At 36.4% G+C, this 24,338-nt stretch overlaps 1 protein-coding gene across 1 annotated transcript; it reads left to right on the forward strand.

Moving 5' to 3' along the window:
- Window positions 1–648: 648 nt before the first annotated feature.
- On the forward strand, window positions 649–2,727 carry LOC141633760 (uncharacterized). Its single transcript, XM_074446175.1, has 2 exons — window positions 649–1,999; window positions 2,307–2,727. The coding sequence occupies exons 1-2, from the start codon at window positions 1,078–1,080 to the stop codon at window positions 2,369–2,371; spliced, it is 987 nt and encodes a 328-aa protein (XP_074302276.1). The 5' UTR covers window positions 649–1,077; the 3' UTR covers window positions 2,372–2,727.
- Window positions 2,728–24,338: the final 21,611 nt, after the last annotated feature.

The following is a 24,338-nucleotide window of genomic DNA, read 5'->3' on the forward strand; positions in this document are numbered from 1 at the left end:
TTCAGGTTATGGTGGACCGTTAGTGTGCAAAATATTTATTTCTTCAGAATCCGTCAATACAAACATGCGACAAATTCGGTCTTAGAACAAATACTATGAAATAATTTTATAAATTAGAATAAATGAAATTAATTAAGATATAAATATAAGCGGAATGAATTAAAAATCGGAATAAATGAAACTAATTACAAATTATTGATTTACATAATTTAAAAAAAATAACAATAAAATTACATAATTACGAGAAGGAATTATATTTAAGTACGGGATTGAATTACATATAATGCGAATAAATTACATGCATAATTTTTTAAAACTAGATAGTATGATATATTTTTTTAAAAAATCATGACGGAGTATTTACTTATAGTAAAAAAACTCGGCAACTTAACTACCAGCCGCGCATACCGAAAATGGTAGGTGACAATGATACGCTACCGGGTAAATTTACTGTTCAACAAGCGTTTCAAGCAAATTTTATTTTTTTATCTCTAAAAAAACAGATAAATGTTGACATTTGTTGAAATATTTAAATTTACAAATTTTTAAAAATTATCACACAAATGATTAAAAATTGTTTTAATAAATATTTTTCTAAAATATAACACGATAATTAAACAATTGTAAAATATAACACGATAATTAAACAATTGTAAACAATTGTTTTAATAAGTATTTACTTAAAGATATTCACAAATAAACAATCATCTCATAAAGAATGTGCACACTTGATTTCTTTCTAATTGCATATTTTTAAGTAATCAACAAAGTAAAAGTGAAAGAAGATGCATACATGTCTATCAGATAAGCTAATTATGCAAGATTAAACAAAATGTAAAGTGATTTTTAGAGAGATGTGAGCGCTAGAGTGATAAAGTGAGCCTGTGGAAAAATGACATTACCATCCCCTTCCGTTTTAGACTCCCCTGAACCACCATCTCTGCCTTCAAGAAGCACATGCAACACCCCCCGCTTGCCGGACCCTCTTGAGTGTCGTACCGAGTTGCTGCACTTTGGTCACCCACACCCCCTCAAACTCTTCCCTGCAAAAACCCCCCTAACCCATCACCCTCCACCATGAATTCTGGGAATTCTAAAAAAACCCCTAACCTATCTCCGACCATAGATCGGACTACCTTGTACTGTGCCGCCCTCACCAATTCCTTATTAAACACACTTATCCCAACCTCAAGCCCTCAAAAAGAAACCCACCCCTCTCCATCTCCGTCCGTCAGGCCCTCCTCCTCTGATCCGCGCATCGCCTTGCCCCCTTATGTCTTATCTTCAATCCATTCAAGATGGGAAAATTCGCTCATCATCAAACTCACCGGTAAATCGCTGGACTCCAACCACCTCTCCACTTCTCTCCGTTCTTTGTGGAAATGTAAACTTCCAATTAAGCTTGTGGGACTTGGAAAGGGATTCTATTCCTGCTCGATTGGGAACAAGGAAGGCCTTCAGAATATCAAATCTAATGGGCCTTGGTTTATCCATGGCTATTATCTTCATATTCAGGACTGGAAACCCAATTTCCAAGCTTCCTCGGCGCTAATTAAATCCGCTCCGACATGGATTATTCTCCCGGAATTACCAATTGAATACCACCGTCCCGACATTTTTCAGGCTATCGGAAATTCCCTTGGTGGGTTTATTAAACACGACCTAAATGGCCTGAATAGAAATAATGCTCGATTCGCTCGGATTTCGGTCCATCTTGACCAGTCGAAGCCTCAACCGGCGAGGGTGTGGATTGGTACTTTTTGTCAGGAAATAAAATTGGTAGAAAAAACCAATTTTTTCTTTATTTGTCAGGGACAATGTGTTGGCTCTTGCTCTACCCATTCCCCTTCTGTAAATCCGGATAACCCCAATCACGTGTCAGATGGGTCCAAGACAATAAGTCCAATTGTGGACCAGGATAAGTTGAAGAATCCAAACCCCCCTATCTTGACTAATTCCCCTGATAGCTCCTGGACCTTGGTTCCTTTTAGGAAAAGTGGTATGTCCTCTTTTCATTGTCTAAATAATTTAAAACCCACTTTTTTTAGCTCCCATCAATTCATTACCCAGCTTTACCTTTGTGGACAAGATCAGTACCACGTTATCCCTTCCCCTACCTTTAATTTGGATCATTTACTTTCCCCTTCACCCCTCTCTCTCTTTCTGCCCTAGCCTACCCCTTAATACGTGCATTTTATATAGCCTTTTTAAGTTTCATATGCACGCATTTCTGTGTAATTTACGTAGTGTTAAGCTACAAATGTCTCCCGAATAATCTACTTTGGTTCGTTTGGCTCTAATTGCAGGAACGGACTTGAAAGAAGCAGAATCAAGCCTTTTACTGCCCCTTAGCTTGCATTTATTGAGATAGAAGAATTGGAGCGAGAATGCCTTTACCTCGGGAAGCGTGAAGTCGTCTCGGAAGCAATCAAACGTCTAAGTATGCTGATTTCAGTAGCAGTAAATTCGATCGAGTACTTTTGCTGACTAAGTCACTCGCTCAAAACCTTTGTGATGTTGAGCACACCTCGATCGAATACTTCATATGATCGATCGAGAGGTGCAAATATGGTGTTCCTCAATCGAGTAGTGTGGTACTCGATCGAGAGGTTTTTGGCTGAAGATTACTCGATCGAGTTGTTTTAATGTACTCGATCGAGTACTTTGGTATCTGACGTGATATTTTCCTGCGAGAACTTGTTTATTTAATATCTTAGGTTTAATAAAATATTTCTCCTATAAATAGGAGAGACGTAATTAGGTTTAGGCATCTCTTAATTTCTCTTTAATCATTCAGAAAACATTTTGTTGAGTACTGAGTTCTCTTATCGACGTTGCTTTCATTTCCGAATCTCACTTTATGTAATCTCTTACTCTTTTCTATTCAATTTATATTAATTCCTCTTGCAATTTCTAGTTTAATTCTTCATCTTAATTTCTGTCTTAATTGGTTAAATTAGTTTATGTTAGATTTGTTATTTCATAATTATACCATGTTAATTCTTATTGTTATAATCCTTGCTATTAATTTCGTTAGTATGAACATGCGTAGCTAAATTCTCTATTGCTAGGATAAGGGGAGCCGTGATAGTAAAACAATGATGTTATAATTAGATTAGGAGGTTTTAAATGTGAGAATTGTTTCATAGCAATATAATTGTAATTGTTTAGTTGAGTGCACGCTTCTAAATTAATTAAACTGGTTAAATTCAGACCTAGATCGGAAGATTGGAATGAATAGACCTGTTATAAACAATAGACTACTCTAATGAGGGCGGAAGCTAAGTTAATAGTATTTTAGGCCGGATAGCAGACCGGAAGGACCTTTCCTTCACCCTTTTAACATCAGACCGACTGACCTTACCTTTAGCAGAATTGTATGATATCATGGTGAACCGACATTCTGGCATCTTTCTCTCTTTTTGATCACATCCTTTCATCCTTATTAGTTTTTTATTGTTGTCTCTTTCATTGCTTTTTATTTCGGTTCATTAGTTTAGAAAACAATACAAAACCCCCCAATTTGTGACCGTGACAGACTAGATAACAAGTAGATACAATAGCCTCCCTGTAGAGTACGATACCCGACTTACCTCTGCTATATTAGTTAGAGCCGGTTGGTTTATTTTTGATAGGGTTGCGACAACCGTGTCAAATTTTGGCGCCGTTGCCGGGGAGGCAATTAGTTTATTTACTTGTCTTATTTTAGTTTGTCTTAGTCTCAAGGGATTTCTAATTCCTTGAGACAGTTCTTACTTCTTTTCTCTTAGTTTTGTTTATGCCCAGGTCTAACAGGTCAGAATTAGTACAAGCAGATCCTGAACCAGAGAGGACTTTTCGCCGTAGATAGAACATATTGAGAGAGATTCGTCGAGAGGAAGACTTGAGTACTCTTAAACCTGTTCTTGAAAACTTTACATTTGCGGAAGATCAGTCTTTAGAGGAAGACACTTCTATTTCTGCAACCGTTACTAAATCTGCGAAAATGCCTAACATTGCTAGTCATTCTGGGCCGACAGCTGATTCTATTTCTAAGGGTTTCAAGCTTGCAAGGGAAGAGGGGAATACCGTTGACATTCGGCCCTCTTATATTAATCTGGTGGAAAGAAATCTGTACAGGGGAGTAGTTGGTGAGGATCCGAGGAAGCATATGGAGGTCTTCACAGATTATTGTTCTACTATCCCTGCTACTAAGGGAGTTACTCAAGAGAAGATAAAGGAAGTCTTATTTCCTTTTTCTCTTACTGATTGAGCCCGAGAATGGTTGAATGATTTGGATAGGACTGCAGCTGGGATTACTGATTGGGAAACCTTGGCTCTTGCTTTTTACAAGAGATACTACCCTCCACAGAGAACTAATGCATTGGGAGGGCGGATTACAAGTTTTAAACAAAATCCGACTGAGAACTTGTATGAAGCATGGTGCAGGTTTAAGAAGCTGGTTAGGTCTATCCCACATCACGGGTTGGGCCAGTTGTTTTTGTGCAACCAGTTCTACAATAGGTTGTATGATGACCACCGGGCTATCTTAGATGCTGCTGCCAATGCAAGATTTCAGAAGAATATTGATGATGATGATGATAAGGGCTGGGGTATTATAGAAGAGATGGATACCCATTGTGCTGAGTATGGGAATCCAAGGAGTGGCACTAGGACAGTTACCGCAGATAACAGTGCAATTGTGGCTCAGCTGGAAGCCATGAATGCGAGATTTGATGAGCTGGAAATGCAAGGTGTGGGAAATCAACAGACGGTTCACTTGTTGACTAAACAAGAAACCGTCTCATGTGAGAGATGTGGTGGTGCAGATGGTCATACTTCAGTGAAGTGTTTGGCTGAAAAGGAGCAAGTCTTTGCTTTTCAACAATTCAGGCAAGGAGGCTCCTACTATAACAATCAAGCTGGAGTTCATCCCAATTTGAGGTGGACTAGGCAAAATGTTTTGAGTCCTACACCTCCACCGCAGCAACAACAAACCTATCTGCCACCACATAAAGCTCAACAACACGGCTATCAAAAGCCTCCTTCTTTCCCATCGCCGCAACAAGGTGTCTCTTCTAGTGGAAATAATGACATAGCTGAGTTGAAGTCGATGGTACAATCTCTGGCCATCCAAATGCAGAAAAGTGACCAAGCAAAGGATGCTTCTATTAAGTCACTTGAATCTCAGATGGCTCAACTAGTTATTAATCAAGCTTCAAGATAACCAGGTCATTTACTGTCACAACCTGACAAGAAACCACATGAGACGATAAATCTTATCAATTTAAGGAGTGGTCTTTCCTATGGGGGACCCAAAATATCAAAGGAGAATGCTGAATTTTCTGACTCGGGGATTGAAGCTACTGTTCAAAGAAAGGCGTATTTTGACGAAGAAGTAACTGTTCCACGTTATGTACTCGATCGAGGCGTTGCTGATGGTCGATCGAGTGCTTTTGTTGAAAAGGTGTCCGATCGAGTGAATAAAAGTACTCGATCGAGCACTGAGGAAAGTGAGGTTCTCGATCGAGTAAACCAAAGTGCTCGATCGAGTATAATTGCGGATAAAACTACTCGATAGAGAGGTCCTATTCCTCGATCGAGTAACCTTGATGATGAAGGTAAGAATTTGTCATCGGAGTCCATTTTGAACGATAATAAGAAGAAAAATGAAGGCCCGTCTATTCCAATTTCGGTCCCATTTCCAGGAAGATTGCAGAACAAGAAGATTGAGCAACAATTCGGTAAGTTTGCCGAAGTTTTGAAAAGTTTTCATGTTTCCGTACCATTTGCTGAGTTACTAACCCAGGTACCCTCCTACATGAAATTTATGAAAGACATTTTAGCACGTAGGAGGCATATAAATGACCATGAGACGATGGCTTTAACTGAAGCGGGCACTGCCCTTATTCAAAATAAGACCCAACCTAAGTTGTCCGACCCGGGTAGTTTCTCTATACCATGTCACATTGGGACCCATTTAATTGATAATACTTTGTGTGATTTGAGAGCTAGCGTGAGTGTTTTACCATTGTCTCTTGCCAAGAGGCTTGGTTTGACCAAATTTCATTGTACCAATATGAGTGTGCAGATGGCCGATCGTACTTTATCACGGCCATTAGGTGTCTTAGAGGACATACCTGTCAAGATCGGGAAATTCTTTATTCCCGTCGACTTCGTAGTCTTAGATATCCCCGAAGACTCATATACTCCTATTATTTTAGGACGACCATTTATATATACCGCTCGTGCAGTAATAGATGTCGGGGGTCAGACTTTGACTTTTCACGTAGGTGATGAGGAATTGACCTTTTACCAATCTAGTGTTCGTAGGGCGCCTATGCAAGTCAAGCCCTACAATGCTATTCCCTCTAAAGACCCTGATACGGAACCTACAAATGACAGTATTGAATCATGTGCTGCCATGTTAACACCCCCGCCCCAGATTGGGAGCAATATGGAGGACCATCCTATCGTTTCTGTTGTTACAGGTCTTGGCGGATTGGATATTGGAGATCCCGGTTATGAGAGTACATTGGAATTTGAGCCCATTGCTAAAGACGGTGTCGAAGATAAAAGCGTTCAAGGAGAAGAGAAGGACATGCCCGACAAAGTAAAGAAGAGAGTAAAGGCATATGTACATGCGAACTAGTCTCCTTTGATCAATTCAAGTACATGGAGGCCTAATGGGACGGCCCGCGATGCTGAAGGGACCTCCTCCAGTAAGAAGCCCTCTTTCGGGGTGTTCAAGTGTTTCAGAAGATGAGCCGTAGTGCTATTCGGCTTGTAAAAACAATTTGTAATTTTGAAAGTGTTAGACATTTTTATTGCATTTAGACATTAGGAATAGACATTAGTTTAAATTAGCTTAGGACGAATTTTGACTGCGTACTGTTATTTTGGTATTTTTGCGGGAAGTATTTTTGCGTTTTATGCAGGTTGGGAGAATTTTGGATCATTGGGAAGCGTGCTAAGAGAGAAGCCCTCGATCGAACACTTTATGTGCTCGATCGAGCAAAATGCCCAAGAAGGAGTTCTCGATCGAGTAGTTCCAGTCACTCGATCGAATGGTCATTTCTCAAGGGTTCTCGATCGAGGGGTCCATTTCTCGATCGAGCAGATTTGAAGAGAAAAGATTCTCGATCGAGTAACTTAAAAGTTCTCGACCGAACCATAGTTCAAGCATGAGGAAAAGCTCTCGATCGAGCAAATGCAAAGCACTCGATCGAGCAAATTGAGGAAGCAAGTCCACGACCGAGCACCTTTAAAGTACCCGATCGAGCACTTTCAACACATATGAGCACGAGGGAGTCTTTCTTCCCCTTATTCTATTTTCAATTTCATATATGTGTTCTTCCCCAATTCCTCGACACCCCTTAATCCCCAACCTAAATTTCCAATTTCTTCCCTAAGTCTACCAAATTAATTACCCAAATACTCTTTAATCATCAAATAACCATTTCCCCTTGTTTGCATCAAAAAATTTCGATTTAAATTGAGATTTTGGAGCTAAGGTTTGCGAAAAAATCAAATTAATTCTATTTTTGAAGCTTTATTTGGTTTTAATTGTTTATTTTGTTGGGTATTGATTCAAGTAAGTTCCTTCCCCTTTTCTTTTTTGTTTAATTGCGATTTTACCTTAGTTTTATGCGAATTAAGGTTTTAGAAATCGATTTTGGGAAAAATTTGAATTGGTTGATTGTTAATTAGGAACTTGCTTCTTATTGTAGTTATGTATAGTGCTAAAGAAATCGGACCCGAGAGCCCCGTTTCTGCTACTGCTCCATCTACTTCGCAGACAATGGCCCCTGCTGCCGCCACTGTCACTGTCACTGTCCTTGTTACTGCTGCTGTTACCACCTCTACGGTGTCGACCCCTGCTGTGTCGACACCAGTCACGACTTCTGCCCTTATTCCTTCTGCTGTCGTTACTACTGTTGCTGCCGCTACTAGTTCGCGCTCTGTGACGAGTACGGGGTTTCGCGGTGCTGCTTTACGTGCCGCTGCTAGGCACAATGCTGACACTTCCACAAAAACTTTACCTGAGTTTCCGCAGGTACGATTTATATCCCTGTCCCATCGCACTCGATTTTTAAATTTGATCGAATGTGACATGACATCGGCCCGTTTCCTGTGTCGAGCTTCCTTCGAGAAATTGGGAATCTTCGAGCCCGTTGTTGAGCTGCTCAACGGGACGGGAATGTCGGGATTGGCCACCTTGAAAGAGCTTACCTATCGACTATTGACCTTAGAATTCTTTAGCTCTTTTGCATTTCACCCTGCGGCCTATGCGACTGACCATGGGAGCAAGTGCATTACCTTCCGTCTGTTTAACACCGCCTTTACTTGGACTTTAGCTGAGTTTGGGGACAGGTTGGGTTTAGTTAGTGACGACTTTCTCGAGCCTCCTAGGAAGCTCGTGGCTCAGATTTGGCCTACACTTGCACACACTCCCTTCGGTCAGTGACGTGGTGCTCACGTCCACTTACCCCCAGCCCGTTACTTTCTCTGTCTGCTAGGAGAGACCATTTTTGGTCGTCACGAGCCTAACAATGTTAATAATGTTGAGCTATCTATTTTAGCCGGGTACCTTAACATTGATAGCGGTGCCCCGTTTGTTTTTAACATTGCCTATCTGACAGCTCAGCATTTTAACACTGTCGGGTCCAAAATTTCGGACATGATAGCTTGTGGTGAGTTAGTGACTCGCATTGCCCGCGGCCTTTTTCCCGATTTTCCCCGTGGTCTTCAATTTTTAGATAAGGATAATGTCATCGACATTTCAGTCATGTTTTCTATGAACTGGTTGGCAGCTGACTATCGGACGTGGAAGATAGGCACTTCCCCGTCCGTGACTTTACCTTCACCCTCTCTACCCCGTCTTTCACCTTTGACTACTGTGACGGGTAGACTTCCACCACCTCGACCTTCTTACCTCCTTGACTTCACTCCTACCGCTTCCAGGAAGCGGAAGAGGACTTCCCCTGCTGTTAGGGAAGTCGGAGAGGGGTCTCGACCTACACAGGCTGGGCACACACCCACGTCCGCATCCACGCCCACGCCCACACCTACACTCTCGGTCTCTCAGCCGGCTTTACCGGCTAATTTTATTGCACCTCCTACTTTTGAGGCGCCCGAGGTCATGGACCAAGGGCGTCGTGATGGTTTGTTGTTGGATATGTGCAGGAGAGTGGCTCGGATGGAGCGGGATCAGGATCTCGCCTTATTCCCTCTTTACGAGTACCACATGATGCGAGGTCGTCTTGTTCCAGCTGGCTGGCCACACCCTTCCTTCTACCGGTACCTGGCGGAGGGGTACCCTCAGCCTCAGAGCGAGGAGGACACTGCTGAGAGAGAGAGGAGAGGATCCGAGCTGACATAGATGCGAGAGGTCGTCAGAGGAGGAGAGGAGAGGAGGAAGAGGACCTCACATACCAGGTGGTTGACGAGGAGGGTGGTGACGAGTAGTGTGCTGGCTACTCACTTTCCTAGTTTGCTGACTGGTTTGGGGAAGTTCATCTTGTAAGTATTTCTGTTCTTTATTTCTTTTCATCTCCTTTCATTTTCATTTATTTGTTTTGCATTTGGTTGTATTTTCCCGTCCCCTATTATTCTGCTGGTGTATGCTGGAGGACAATGAGGGCATTGTTCGTTTTGGTTTGGGGAGGGTAATGCATCCTTTGAGCCTGAATTTGCATTTGTTTTGCATTCACGTTTATTGCATTTTTGTTTGTATTGTCTTTTATTTTCAAAAAAATTGAAAAATTCAAACAAAGTTAGAAAATTCCAAAAAATCAAAAAAATTCACGTTTATTTTTGCATTTAGGTTGAGTCGGAACGGTATATTTCGATGATGAAATTGCACTACTTTTAGTCCTTTTTGCTTAAGCCTTGCATAAACTAATATCTTTCTAGCATAGTCATTTTGCATAAAATACGAGTTAATGTTTAAATTTAGCTGAACAAATAGACTTGACCTGAAATTTTGGCAACCTACTCATATTTTCTAAGTTTTAGAGCCTTAAAACTGGTGTCATTCTGTTGGAGTATCTGTCCTCAACAATAGTGCGATCACATATTAAATCTCATAATAAGAATACAAAAGGGATGATTCAATATATTGTCAACTGATCAACATTAATCGGTAACGATTGGCTGACTAGATTTTGACGTTACTATCGTTTGACGGTGGTGATCAGTTGATCCTTTAAGGTCACACCTATAGGACAATTCCCTTAACTGATAAGTTAATTAATTGTATGTCGATACAGATTAATTAAATCCTTAAATTGAACCATTTTTTATCAATGAGTGAGAGTTATATATCTGATTGTAATTTGATTAAATAAGATTCAATTTAGTTATTAATATGTTATATTACTAAAATTGATTAATGTTTATGAAACATTTGAGATAAGAGTAATTAGTTAATCATAATTTCAAAATGTTGTAGATTATATTAACTAGATTTAATGTGACCCATTTTATATACATGTAATTGTGAATTACTTGTTAATTTGTTAAATGTATTTTTATTTGATATATAATGATATTTAATTTGTTAAATATGCATTAATATGTCTAATGAAATGTTACTTGTCACATGTCATACCAAATTACAAATGACAAATGACAAAGATAATATGGATGTCCATTTTTAAGTGTTGGACCGGTTTTTAAGGGCGATTAGTGGGGATTAATTTTGTTCTTATTTTATGCTTAAGAACATAATGATGACACTAATAACAAGCTTAACCCTGGGGTCCTACCCTAGTATTTTGGGTAAGACAAAAAGCAAAAAGCAAAAAGCAAAAGCATTTTTCTCTCCACATGCTTCTCAAAAACCGTTCAACACCTCCCATATGAGGATATGTGATGTTCTCATTTTTATTCTTATCTTATCTTTATCTCTCACTCTTCCTCTCTAATAAAAATAGTTTTTATGTTCAAATTTTGTTCAAAAAATCTAATAAACTCGAGATTACTATTGTAGTAATAATATAAGTATTAGATTTGATATTTAAGGTAACTAGTAATATTATCTAGTTAATGATATTATTAGTGTTATGGGATAGTCTTGGGTGCAACTAAGAGGAGAGTTCCTAATATGGAACTTTGGTTTTTGGAGGATCATCCTAATGTTATTGAGCTCAAGAACAAGGTTAGGAAGGTATCCTACCTTGTGCTCAAAAATTCGGTCCACCAATTGTAAGGGTAAAACCGTTTTTCTCCTTATTTCATTTATTTACATATTGCATGTAACTAGATCTATTTTTCTAAATTAGTGAGTAATTTAAAAACTAATTAGAGATGTCTAATTAGAGGTTTATAAACCTAACAATTGGTATCAGAGCTTTGTTGTTGCATACAAATCATTTTTTGAGTTTTTTTACGAGTTATTAGATGACTAAAATAAAAACCGGAAAATTTGTGTTTATATAGTATATGCATGAAATTTTTCCATGCATGTATACATTCTGGTTCTAAAATGTTTTAGGTCATTTTAGATGATTTATGGAATTTTATTGCTCACTTTTACAATTTATTGGATAATAATAACCTTTTAGTGAGTAAAATGGTTATTTAATAACTAAAAATAGTTATATGATATTTCTGGTCACGAAATTTTAATATGATCTCACATGCATATTTTACTTATTGTATGTAAAACTTGAGGTTAATGTGATTAATTTTGCATAATTTATGATTTTAATGGTTAAAATGAAATAAATCGAGATTATATAAGCTAAAAATAGTTAAAACGAAATTTATGACATGAAATTTTTCCCCAAAGTTGCACACATATTTAGAATATCAGATGTGAAAATAGAAAAATTAATCTTGTTAATTTTGTGTGTTTATTGATTTTTATGTGATAAAATCGATTAAAGGCAACTTTATTAGTCATAAAATTAAATTCAAAATTTTTGGTTGGATTTATGTTTTTAGAGGATCTATAAATTATTATAGTATGTTCAAAATTTTGATTTTGAATTTTTCATATTTTTTGTGATTAATTTGGAATTAAGTTGTAAAAATTATGATTTATACTATTTATTCATGAAATAAATTAAAAATCCTTTGTGAGCAATTTTTATTGAATTTTGATCTTGGTCATATTCCAGTATATAAAATTTTGATTTCGAGTTTATTTTCAATTTTTATTTCTTAATGAGCAATAATGTTAAACCAAGTTAGATTTGTCAAATCTTAGTGTGGACTAATATTTGAGTCCTAAGACTGTTAGGGTAATTAACTTGGGCTTAAATTTGATTTAAGTATTATTTTGTGATTTTAATAAGTTAAAAGTGACGCATTTCCATAAAACCAATGCGATGTACGATATAATCTAGTAAGGCGATTTGGCACATTCATTTTTGCATGTTGAATATATATATAATGCTGCATATTCTATAGATGTATGTCATTTACATTTATGAAATTTTGAATCATGTATTTTGTCTTAGTATGGCCTTAGTTTTTAATTGGTATTACATGTAATGTAACGGAATATCGATTTGGTTGTAATTTTAATGTGATTTCGCATCACCGTTTTGTAATTTAATAGATTTAAATTTTTATTACAAATGTATAATAGGAATAGCTATGTATTTTATTATTTTTGTAATTCCGGAGCTTCCTAAAGACGGAGCCATTCGGAAAGGAGTTCCGATCAAGACGGTGTTTCCTTGGGAGGCGTGTCACATGAAGTTCAAGGGACCAAAGGAGTTGGTTTCCGAATATGTAATAGATTATTAGATTTTCTATTTTAGGAAAGGCCATACTAGGAAATTGCTTTTCTTTACATGTTCTATTTTATATGTTTGCATGCATGCCAAATCCCCATAACATCACATGCATATCTTTTTATATCGAATCATCGATCTTGTCAATTATAATTATCGATAGATCACTAATTTAGTTCACTTAAAAGAGATAGATAATAATTGACAAGACCTTCACATTTCTAAAAAATTGAGACTTAGCCTTACCAAATAGTAGGAACTCATGAATCCCAATTTCATTAGGGGTACTACGGTATTGAAATATTATACCGGGGTGCTTTCTTTTAACGCTGGGTAAGTGGGGTAATAAGATGTTATTACATTTGGAAATTTGGTTAATCTCAACGAAAGTATTAGAGGGACCGTTGTCCCAATAGGTTCGGGCTAAAGATGAACTTAATGTAATTTCATCGACCGAGAGCTCTAAGTGTAGAATCGGTTAAACGAGTTAACCCACCAAATTGTATTAGTAAAGGTTATAGAGGGACCGTTGTCCTACAATTGAGCTAGTCTGAATTTGGGTCTTGGAATCGTTTATATAATTGGGTGGAGGTCATTATATAAATGCTATAACTTGCTAGAAGTTTTCTTATATTACGATGAATGTTAGTTTTCCCACTATTTCGTTGTTTAAATTTTTTCTATATCTTTGCTCCTAGACATATACGATGTCATTTCGATTTTAACTTATGTCTCCATTAAACCACTATAGCCAAAGACAAATAGAATCTCTTTTCTAAAACCTTCAATTGAACCATTTAAATAAGGCTTGGACTAGCTCAATAGGAATCGTTCTATTCCATAGAGCTCCATAGGAGTTATCCTATGTCATATAAGATTAGCATCTTAAATTCCTAACATGCCTATGTATGATTTCTTGTGAAGAAGTATGAATAGAAGTAATGATTAGTCAAAATATGTTTTGATAATATCTTCTATGCATACACGGTTCAAAAGTCTTATTGCTCAACCTAAACACTTGTCATCAAGCACTTAAGTAATTAAGAACATGACAATGTTAAATTGGTAAATTAATTTATTAGAAATTTTGATTAACCAAATACCACAAAAGAGTTAACCCTTGTGAAGGATTAACTAGGAATTTAAGTGAAGATAAGTTTTCATCAAATAGAAATTCTTGAAGTCAGTGGGAGCAATAAGAAGTAAGTACCTATCTTAATTGTTAAAGATAGAACTAGGCTCGAAAGAGAAGGTGTTAGACACTAAAATATATACAAACCCCAAATAAGTAAAGATCAAGGAAGTTGGTTGTGTGACCCCAACATATTCCTTCTTGAATATCTATGACATTGACATTGCATTCTTGCTAATTACCACATCATGAGTATTTGATACAAATTTGTGGATTCATCATAATATTTGGTATTATCGTATGACGACTAGCAAGAATGTTGTAGTGTACTCTTTAGTTTTGTGTTTAGAAATGTACCTCAATAATTGTTATGATGTACAATAAGTCTAAATAAGAATATAATTCAAGTTTTTGTATAAAACGCAAAGGGTTTCACTATTATGCAATTAAAACAAGCGTTGTGCCCTTACATACCACGATTAAGTTTATGGTGAAACCATACAAATCAAGGTAATTATATTCAAAATAGAAATAAATGTCATATATACAAGACTCAAGTTGGTAACTCCTATCATTTCTCAATTCTCGATTGAAAATCGCATTTAGAAACTAGTTTTGACTAGTCTCCCAAACCATTTGATTGGGAATCATTTGGTGTGTTTGAATCTTGTATTCAAAGCAAGATAATTCATGATTTTTTTCTTGAAAAGGATTATGAATAGAGCAAGATATTCGCCCTATTTACACTTTCAAGTGTATGGTCGAATACAATTTCAATCAGAAAAGGTTATTACTTCTTCATCTCTTTTACCAACGAACTAGGTAGATACTTGGTATACACTTAATGAGGTAAGAAGAGAAATTCTTTGAATAAGTTCAATGAATGTTTAAAAGTATCAAAACCTAGAGATTTTAAAACCAAAGTATTAGTACTTTGTTAAAATGGGGAACAATAAAGTGAAGACTTTTATCTGCACCAAAAAGAGTGTGATGTGGTATCACAAGTTCACTTTCATTACGATATGATTGAATCTTTACATTATAGTTGGAGGTAGTTTCCGTTATAAAATTTGTCTGCCATTTAAATTTTCCACTAAAACAAAACATGGTTAAAGCAATCATATACTTTTCATATGAGATATGGTTAGGCATGGTACCTAAATTGTAGCTTGTTTCGATAGTAAACATGTGCTCACTCTTCCTACATGATCACGAGAACAAAGGGTTTGTGGCTCGTGATGCTATCTATTAAAGAAAAGAGGATTATTTCTTAAAGGCAGAGTGGGAGAAAATGTTAAAGAGCCACAAACTGAAGATAAGATGTAGGTAAGTGGTCTTTCTTGGTCAAAAATCAGTAAATATTGATTCGAAACCTAAGTGGACAAGAGTCATGTTATTTTTTAAAGTGACAAACCTTTAACTTATTAAGATGCTTTATCTAGTTTCAACTCCGCATAAGTCCGAATTGAACATAAACATTAAGATGTTTATGTGACTTGGTTGATTGGTGATAAGAGGTTTACACCAATTGCAACGCTTCGTTAAATTTGGATTTCATAATATTATTTGACTGTTGGATTTTAAAATCATCTTGCACGAGCTTTGTAAATCGCAACTATCCTAAGGTAGAATACGAACTTAAGAAGAAATTTTAAGTAGAAGTCAATAAGTTGAATGGTATGTTTCAGTCATGTAATAAACTTTTCTCGATTTGTCAAGTAGTTTTGTTTATACATGAAGTTTAGTGGGAGTATGGTGGTATTATTAGTCTTATATGTGAATAACATATTGATCACTATGAGTGATGAAAGACTTAGGAGAAGAATAATACATCTCTAAGATATCCAGTTCGATGGATATTAGCATAAAGTTAATATTCTTATGTTAATAAGAATTTTGACAAGTTTAAAAGTATTGAACATGGAGAAATTGAATCCATTTGCTTCCGCTGCCGGATTAATTTATTATGCTAAGATGTATCTCTATTCTTATACTTCGTATACTTAGAGTATGACGAGAAATTAAAATCGAATCTTTGTGAAAGTCAATATATAGCCATATAGTCTATCAATGTACTCAAGAAGCACTATTGATATGTCTTCTATGTCTCCTATGTAGATAACATATTATTCATTGAGAATGATGGACCAATGCTCTCCTCCGTGAAGGAGGGATTGGGAGACTAGGAAGAGATGCAAAGCATCTTTAATATCCGAATCTATAAGTGATATATACGAGAGGATAAGTGTTTAGAAATAATTATTGGATTTATGTGCAATGAGTTACACAAAAATCATATTCTAAACACATAAGGATGGTTGGAGAACCATCTTGGCTATAATTTTTGAGGAGTAAATCTGAGTAATATACAACGGAATTATATTATCAACTGATCATCATTTAATAGTAACGATTGGCTCAATAAATTTTGACGTTACTGTCGTTTGACGGTGGTGATCGATTGATCCCTTGAGTACACTTGAAACTATGAGATATGCAAAGAGGATGAATCCCACACACTGTGAGAACAATGGGAGCTATCCTAAGGCTAGATAGCCTATGTCTAGATTGGATCTAAACACGTACTCAAAAGGGTTTATAATACAAGATTATAGATAACGAAGGGAAATAGTATATAATGAGGTTAAGTAAGGTGCAAGATGTTGCTAAGACTTGTTAACCAAGGCCTTCTCATAGGCTTAACATGATAAGTCATGCCATTTCAATTGAAATGAAATATACGATTATATGCAAAATTAATTATGGATTATATATTATGTAGTAATTAATATTGTATTAATTTTATATATGTGATAATACATTCATCGTTTGATTTTTAGTTTAAACTCTTTTCTTACTTTGTTATATCCAAATAGGTTGTGAAGACAACGTTGAACCCTTTTAAAGTGAACTAGATTAATATAGTATTAGCACCTAGTCACTTATATGAGGTGACCTCTCCAAGTGACTAGAGTGTGAGTCGATTGATGGCAAGTTCAAGTGCCATAGGTCATAAGAGATGACTAGTCGATCACATAGGTAGACTGCATGGGACACTCTATCGGGCAGTGACCGCTTATAGAGTTCTTGTAATTCATATAGCCTGGTCGTGGCGAGAGCTACTATAGTATTCTTTTTGAGTCGATTCTTTGACTAGAGACTGTTCGCCCAAGGTGGCACAGTTTCTAATTGACTTTGATTTTTGCTCCACGACTTCCAAATATGGAGTGCAAATGGGCATCTTTTGGGCCATGATGAGCTGTGGTATTCAAAGGGAACAGTGCGATAGGAATTGTCCACCCCCTTGCCAGGGTTATCTAAATCTCAGGGCTACTCGAGGAGTAGTGAACTAGAAATACGTGGCCACGCTCGGAAGGTATCTACGGCAGATAATTCCGGTCAAACAGTTACTCTTCAGATCGAGGAGACCTGTAATACTACGGTTTTCAATGAATTTGGGTACTCTATCGAGTGGGGCTTACTCTGTCGAGTAAGTAGGTTGTTTTATGAAACAGTGTTCTGTCTGATGGGTACTCGATGGTGGCACTCAATCGAGTAAGGGGCACTCGATCGAGTAAGTTACTTACTCGATCGAGTAAGTTACTTTTGCGGGTTGTTTTAGTCGGGTTTTGTTAGTAACGCGTGATTGATATATTAAGCTTTCCGTCACTTTCTTCATCATTTGTACATTTTATAAAAAAACCTTTTAAGAGAGAAAAGAAGTTACATTGTCTACGTTCGTCGCGTTACCATCAAATCCCAAGGGCTAAGGTTGTCGGATCGTCACGTTCTTTACGCCGTTGAGTTCGTCGTGTCGAGGGTAAGGTCCTTGTATAGTTTTTATGTTGTTTCGTCAATTTTGGTTAAACCCTAATTGGGTAAATTTGGGGGTTTTGGGTGTTTAATTGGCTTAGTAATAATTGCATGATTGTATATGTGATTATAGGAGGAGATTTTGTAGAAGAGCATTTTGATTAGCTGCTTGTGACGGTCGTGTGATGTCTTATTTCAGGTAGGGTTTCCCTACTCAGGGCTACATAATGTGGATGATTGTTGTTGTGATTGTTAATTAATTATAATGTTGGATTGGTTTTGGTGATTGTTGGTTGTATATTGTTGATTGGTTGTGTAACTGTCTGTGATCTTCGGGGTGCGTCCCTGGCTGAGTGGAGTCACTTGCGGGAGTGGCTTCACGCCCTTAATTCGCCTTCTATGGAACCCGCCACAGAAGAGATGTGCACATTAATGAACATGAGTTTATTACTCGATGGAGATGAGCGGGGCTTAGGTGGGAACGGCTGCGGTCCCCCACTGGCGGCGAGGAGTACCTGTTGCGATGGGTGCTCTGGCAGGGCTACACACATTAGTGTGTAGTCAGTTGTATGGAGATTGGAGATGGAGACTGGAGATTGGTTTGAGCTGTTTGAGCTGTCTGTGTTTTCTGTTTCATTGTGGCTGTTGTTCTTTTTATGTAATCAGTACTGACCCCGTCAAATGTTTTAAAAACTGTGGTGATCCATTCGGGGGTGGTGAGCAGTTATTGAGCAGGTATGTCTTATGAGACGATGCGCATGGGATAGCTTGGATGAGTAATCACGTTGCAGTTTTAGAAGTCTTCCGCTGTGTCGAACATTTTGTAGTTGTTTAGTAGTTGACAGTTTTGACAACCTTGTATTTACTTTTATCAGTTTTGGAGTTAACTTGTATCACTTAAACTTTATTCTTATTAAGTACGTTTCGTTATTTGTCATGTGATTATCATTGCCTCGGCTAAGCGAGATGGTGACGTTCTCATACCTTGAGTGGTCCTAGTAAGGCACTTGGAGTATGGGCAAATCATGATTGACAAGTTAAATAATCTATGTGCATGATGAATGTTGCTGCTTGGCTTTTGAACATAGTAACATGTGATTAGGAATACTAGTTTTATTAGTATTGAGTTGTTTTTGTTTACCTTGTTGTCGTTTAAGTTGTTGGGAGTAAAAAATTCAAGTAGTTGTGTTTTTTCGATTATAGAGAGGTTGTCTTTAAACTGTTATAACTAGAGATGTTTATATTATTTTGATGTGATTCCAATTGGAGGTGATACCTTTTTCTGTTACAATTCTAAAGATAGGTCACACGCCCAAAATGACCAAGAAACGAGTGAGATATGACCGTTTTACGAAAATTGGACAATGCTGAGAAATGCGTAGGGTACTCGATCGAGTGGCCCTCACTCGATCGAGTGCACCCCTTGTTAGTCGATCGAGTAACCCTTACTCGATCGAGTAGCCCTGGTAATTTATTATACGTATCTCTGACCTTCACCTACTCGATCGAGTAAGTCACTTACTCGATCGAGTGACCTGTACTCGATCTAGTGACCCCTGTTTTTGGTCATATGCTTATCTTTTGACTTCGTTGCATATTATGTTTAATTCAAAGGTGTTATATTGCTTCTTTATGCATTGTTTTACATATGTGTTGGTCCTGATGCGTAAGTTACCCAATCTTGTGATGTAAGGAGTGGCACCTGTGGCGAGTATGAGTTCGGTGGGGAGGACATGAGTTATATGTGGTTGTGATAGGTAGTGGAAAAGAAAAGGAAGATTGGTAAGGCTTATTAAGCCATGGAATATGTTTTGTGAGATGAGATGAGCGATATGATTGTGTGTTGGGTAATGTAAAAGTAAGTGAATGTGGGCAAGGGATGATGTGAGTCTAAGGAAGTGAGAATGAAAAGGTTGAAAGGAAGGATGTGGATAGTGGCAACTTAATATGTGTAAAGAATTATGGAGGGAGATGGTTAGATTGTGTTGGTTAAGAATGTATGTAATGAATGATCGTTATAGAGGGATGGAGAAGAGTGGTATATAGTGAACTTAGTGGAGACTTGTTGCGATGTGGATTTGCAGATAGTGAGTGAGTTGGGGAATTTGTGGTATCAAGAGGTGAAACTAATGTGTGATTTCCTTGGGCAAGTAACGGTACGAAATGAGTTTTGGGGTTCTAAAAAAAAAAAAAGGTGATTGGAGATCGGTGTGAGTGATAGCATGAGATGGTCTGGACTGATTTGTGATAAGTGTGAGTAATAGCATGGTAAGAGAAGATCCATAGCAAGAAAGAGTGAGATGATACTGATATAAAATAATGGGATTTGAGTTTTGGAGCAATGAGAAGGTAACCGGAGCACTAAAGAGTTAGGTAGAAGGAATAAGGAGTTGAAGTATTGATTGGTATTGTTGAGTGTAAAGAGAAAATAAGGATAAAAGTAAGCTGAGAAAGATGTCGACCGGAGTTATGTGATATAGAAGTCAGGAATCGTCCAGATGTATGATGCTATCATGAGGGTGTTAGTTAATGGTTATATAATAGTTTCAGGACAACATGATTGGTCATGAGTTTCGAGGAATTAAGGGAGTAAGAAGTTGGTAGAGTATCTGCATGATATGAGATTTTGGTGGAGAATTAGATGACGATACAATTAAGGATGGAATTGGAAATAGTTTTGAGGTAATTTTTGTTAATGGATTCGATGTTCGTTATTTGGGATGTTAACCAAAAATAGGAAAGAAATCGTGATGTTTAGAGATGAGTGTAAGAGGTTTGTTGTACGACCAGTGGTGGTATTGTGGTGTTATCACTAGTGGTTAAGGGTGATGATAGATAAGAAAGATAGCAGTTCTAAAGAGGTTGATTTTGTAGAGACCAGATTGATATGTATGGTTGTGAGAGAGTATAAGATGTGGTTATAGGAGGCGGTTGTTGGTAGTTGAGTATTAATGGTGTGGTTACATTTGGAAGGAGGTCATGATTATGCGAATGGGTGAATGTTGTAATCCCCTATAAAATCTAGTGCAAAACAGTGGCGAAAACACTGTCGAATGAGATTAAATACACAAAGATAAAAGTTCTAACTGTTATAAATTGAGAATGTATAAAATTCTCAAGGATAAAATTAAATGGTTAAGTCTAAACAAATGCCACTTTTATAAAAGGGCGAAAATAAAGAAAACCTCCAAAAGTGTTCAAGACTAAAACCATAAAAGAAAGCAGAAAGACTAGAGTAGGATCTGCAAACTACTCGCTAGCTCACACAGAAATCCCAAGCAAAGCTAACACCTGTCATGTTATAAACATAACAGCCACAATCAGTGGGGAGTAACTCGACGTTCTCCCAGCCATATCACATGATATAAGTATTATAGAAGCAGATAATATATCAAAGTAAATTGAAATGTTATAAAACATAAGTAACAAATTATGATTACCAAATCACGTTAAAACCAACGTGCTGCATGCTTAAAAGCAAAATATTCAAAAGATAGAATGGAAATAATTTAGTTCAGGTTAGATATCCACTTTAGCTATACTTTTGACACCGCAGAATCTTTACTAGTTTCGGGAACCCAGTGTCACGCTAAGATGACCAATTCCAAGCTCACTAACTGGACAACAAACTATAATAGGACGACACGACTTACCACGCAGTGCGAAGTCCTAGTCTAAGCACATGTACATGACTCTACGACGATCTGTTCCGCCCGCATGATACCCAACCATATAGCTTTTTTAGTAAAACTGTATGCCTTAGTTTATTATTCTTTGCCTTTACTTTCATTACTCCAAACTTAAAAATATCCCAAGTGATATAGTATATTATTTAAATGGTTCGTAAGTGAACTACACTTTTATTTTCTTCGAAATTAGAAAACTTAAACTTAAATCCAGTATAAAATTTATTTAAGGACTTTAAATAAAATAAGTTACTGAAATAAAACTTTAAAAACCATACTTTGACTTAAGGTACTTTAGTAAAGATTTATTACTTAGGCTTTAATGAGAGGGAGTTCTATATTAGTTTATAAAACTGAACAGCAGGTATTGTAAAATTCATAATTAATTATAGAAAAATCGAAATGACACAAGGCCAATTTTAATGGTTTAAAGTAGCATTTAGCTACAACTTTCGTTCTTTGACCAACTTTAAATTACGAAAGTATCAGGGGTCTAAAAATTCATTTATAAAAACTGTCAGAAAACGTTACCCATAATGTTTCAGTTCATAAGTCCACATTTAGAAAATATTTTAAGGCAAGGCATAATTTTAAAAATAAGTAAACATTATAAAGCTTCTTTGAGAAAAAGATTAGCTACTGTATCAAAAGAAAAATATCTTTTAAAAATGAATATTTGAGAGAAGTCAGAAACGCGTTTTACAGCCGAGCTGTTCACAAATAATTTATTCTGAACAAACCGTAAGTTTAAATCTTATGAAATTTTTTATGCAGACTCTAAACTTTAAAATAACAGGAGTCTATTCTTTACACTATTGCAAATTCGAAATAAAAACAGGTGATATGATTTTTACAAACAGACGAATATATTTGACAGATTTAACAACGATTTTCCTCAAACTTGTAAAATACACCAAAAATCGAAAATAATGATCCAAGGCCTAAAACTTTTTACACAACCTAATACTCTATTTATCTGCCACATATTAAAATTCCGTGAATTTACAATTTGATTTAGTATTTTTAACATAATTAAAACTGAACAGAATCGCTATAATCGCAGAAACTGCATCAATACTTTAAATTACGAAATAAATACTAAAACTCCAAAATAATTACCACGAAAATTCATGGTGTTTTAAAATCTATCATTTAACCCAGAAAAAATAATTTACATCTCCTGGAAATCATAAAAACGAATTTACAACATCTTTATATCATATTAATCGGTTTAATCATAAAACTTGCAAATCAACCAAATAAATTCCTATTGACAAAATAAAATTTATACATAGTTAAAATAATTTATAAACATTAAGGGATCAGAAATCATATGGTTCAAAAGTTATATTAATGAATAAATCTTTATAAAACCACAAAAATGCAATAATACATACAACTACAACAATTAAATCGATGTAATACCGAGTAACGTCGAAGTTACCTTGTTATGAATCCGAATCCACATATGCTAGCCTTAAATATCTCCTCTACAAACCTTTACAAACATAAATTACATATGTGTAAAACATATGAATCATTAATCTAGATAAAAACTAGGATAAGAAAGATAAAAGTAATCAATTTACCCTTAGAATAGGATGAACGGATGATGAGAGAATGTCGATCCAAATAAAGAAGCAAGAAGGCAAGCATGTACGTAGAATAATTTGTATAACGGCAATAAAGAAGCAAGAAGGCAAGCACATACATAAATTATTACGCACAACATACGAGATGAGAATTGATGTACCAATCTCACGATACTTTGGCGAGAGAAAGGAGGTAGGGTTTGTTTTTAGTATGATGTGTGAAAGAATTAAATAAAAATACCTTAAATTAGGAGAGTTTCGTAGTTGCTCATTCATGGACGAGTTTTACTCTTTCATGGACTTTTTCTCATTATTTTTCCATAGTATGCCCTTTGCCTAGAGAGAGAAAAAAAAATTCTCTGTAATTCTCTTCCTCACAAGATTAATCAAACCCGTCAAATTATACAATTGTGGATGATAATTCTCATATCGATAAAGTAATAATTCTAATTATCATGTTTGCGAATTATTTTATATCAAATCAGGGAATTAATTTTTACACTAATTAAACTAGGGTTTGTTTGGTGGTGTTAAAGGGGATGGAGATGTGGAATACGGCGTGCGTCGCCGGCATTGAGGTCTGATAATGGAAATTGTGTCAAGAAAAGATCGACAGATTCACCTCTCGTTTGACAGTGAAGATGTTGCTCCTAGTCTTTGCTAATTACATAGATATTCATGATAGGCATAAAAAACTGAGTGCTTAAAAAGCTGTTGTGATGAATCCAGTCCCCCAAGGTAATCACAATTTCCGCCCTTAGTACGACTCAAGTCCTTTGGTTGGTTTTCGTCTTTGTGTAAATCTTAGATTAGCTTTCTATCCACCTCTTCTGTCACTAGTAGAAATGGCAATCATTGGGATTTGAACCTGGTGGTCTTACGCGGATTCAACATTCAATTCATGTTCAAAAATTCTTCCGGATCCATGTGTCACCCATAAAACTTTCGAATCGTCTGATAGCCGGTCTGACGAGGTCGTCAAAACCGGCCAGTGGCGGCGGTGAGGGTGGTGCATGGTGGCTGACGGGTGGTGGTGATTGGATAGTAGTAGTTAGAGTGGGAAATACTTGAATTGGAACAAAAGAGTTAATGAAGGTATTAAAATGAAAGGGTATAATAGTCATTTATGTCCATGAAAGAGTAAAACCCGTCCATGAATGAGCATAACCCGAGGGTTTAGGTGTAAATAAAATAAGGAAAACAAAGTAACAAAATCTTCTTGTTACACTCTCATTAGGTCGGTTAAACTAAGCCAACAAATCCAAAATATCTTTTCTATTTTAAATAAGATAAAAATAAATAGGATATAAAAATTATCTTATAAGTTTTGATAAATACAAATTAAGTAAGTGTATAAAGTACCATGTATTTACCACTACAGGATCCATAT

This window comes from Silene latifolia, chromosome Y (genome assembly GCF_048544455.1).
Source record: "Silene latifolia isolate original U9 population chromosome Y, ASM4854445v1, whole genome shotgun sequence".
Classification (NCBI taxonomy): Eukaryota; Viridiplantae; Streptophyta; class Magnoliopsida; order Caryophyllales; family Caryophyllaceae; genus Silene; species Silene latifolia.

Coding starts and splice junctions, on each gene's coding strand:
- LOC141633760 (XM_074446175.1), top strand. CDS start 1,078: ATGAATTCTGGGAATTCTAAAAAAACCCCTAACCTATCTCCGACCATA. Junction 2,000..2,306: donor GGTTCCTTTTAGGAAAAGTG/GTATGTCCTCTT, acceptor CTCTAATTGCAG/GAACGGACTTGAAAGAAGCA.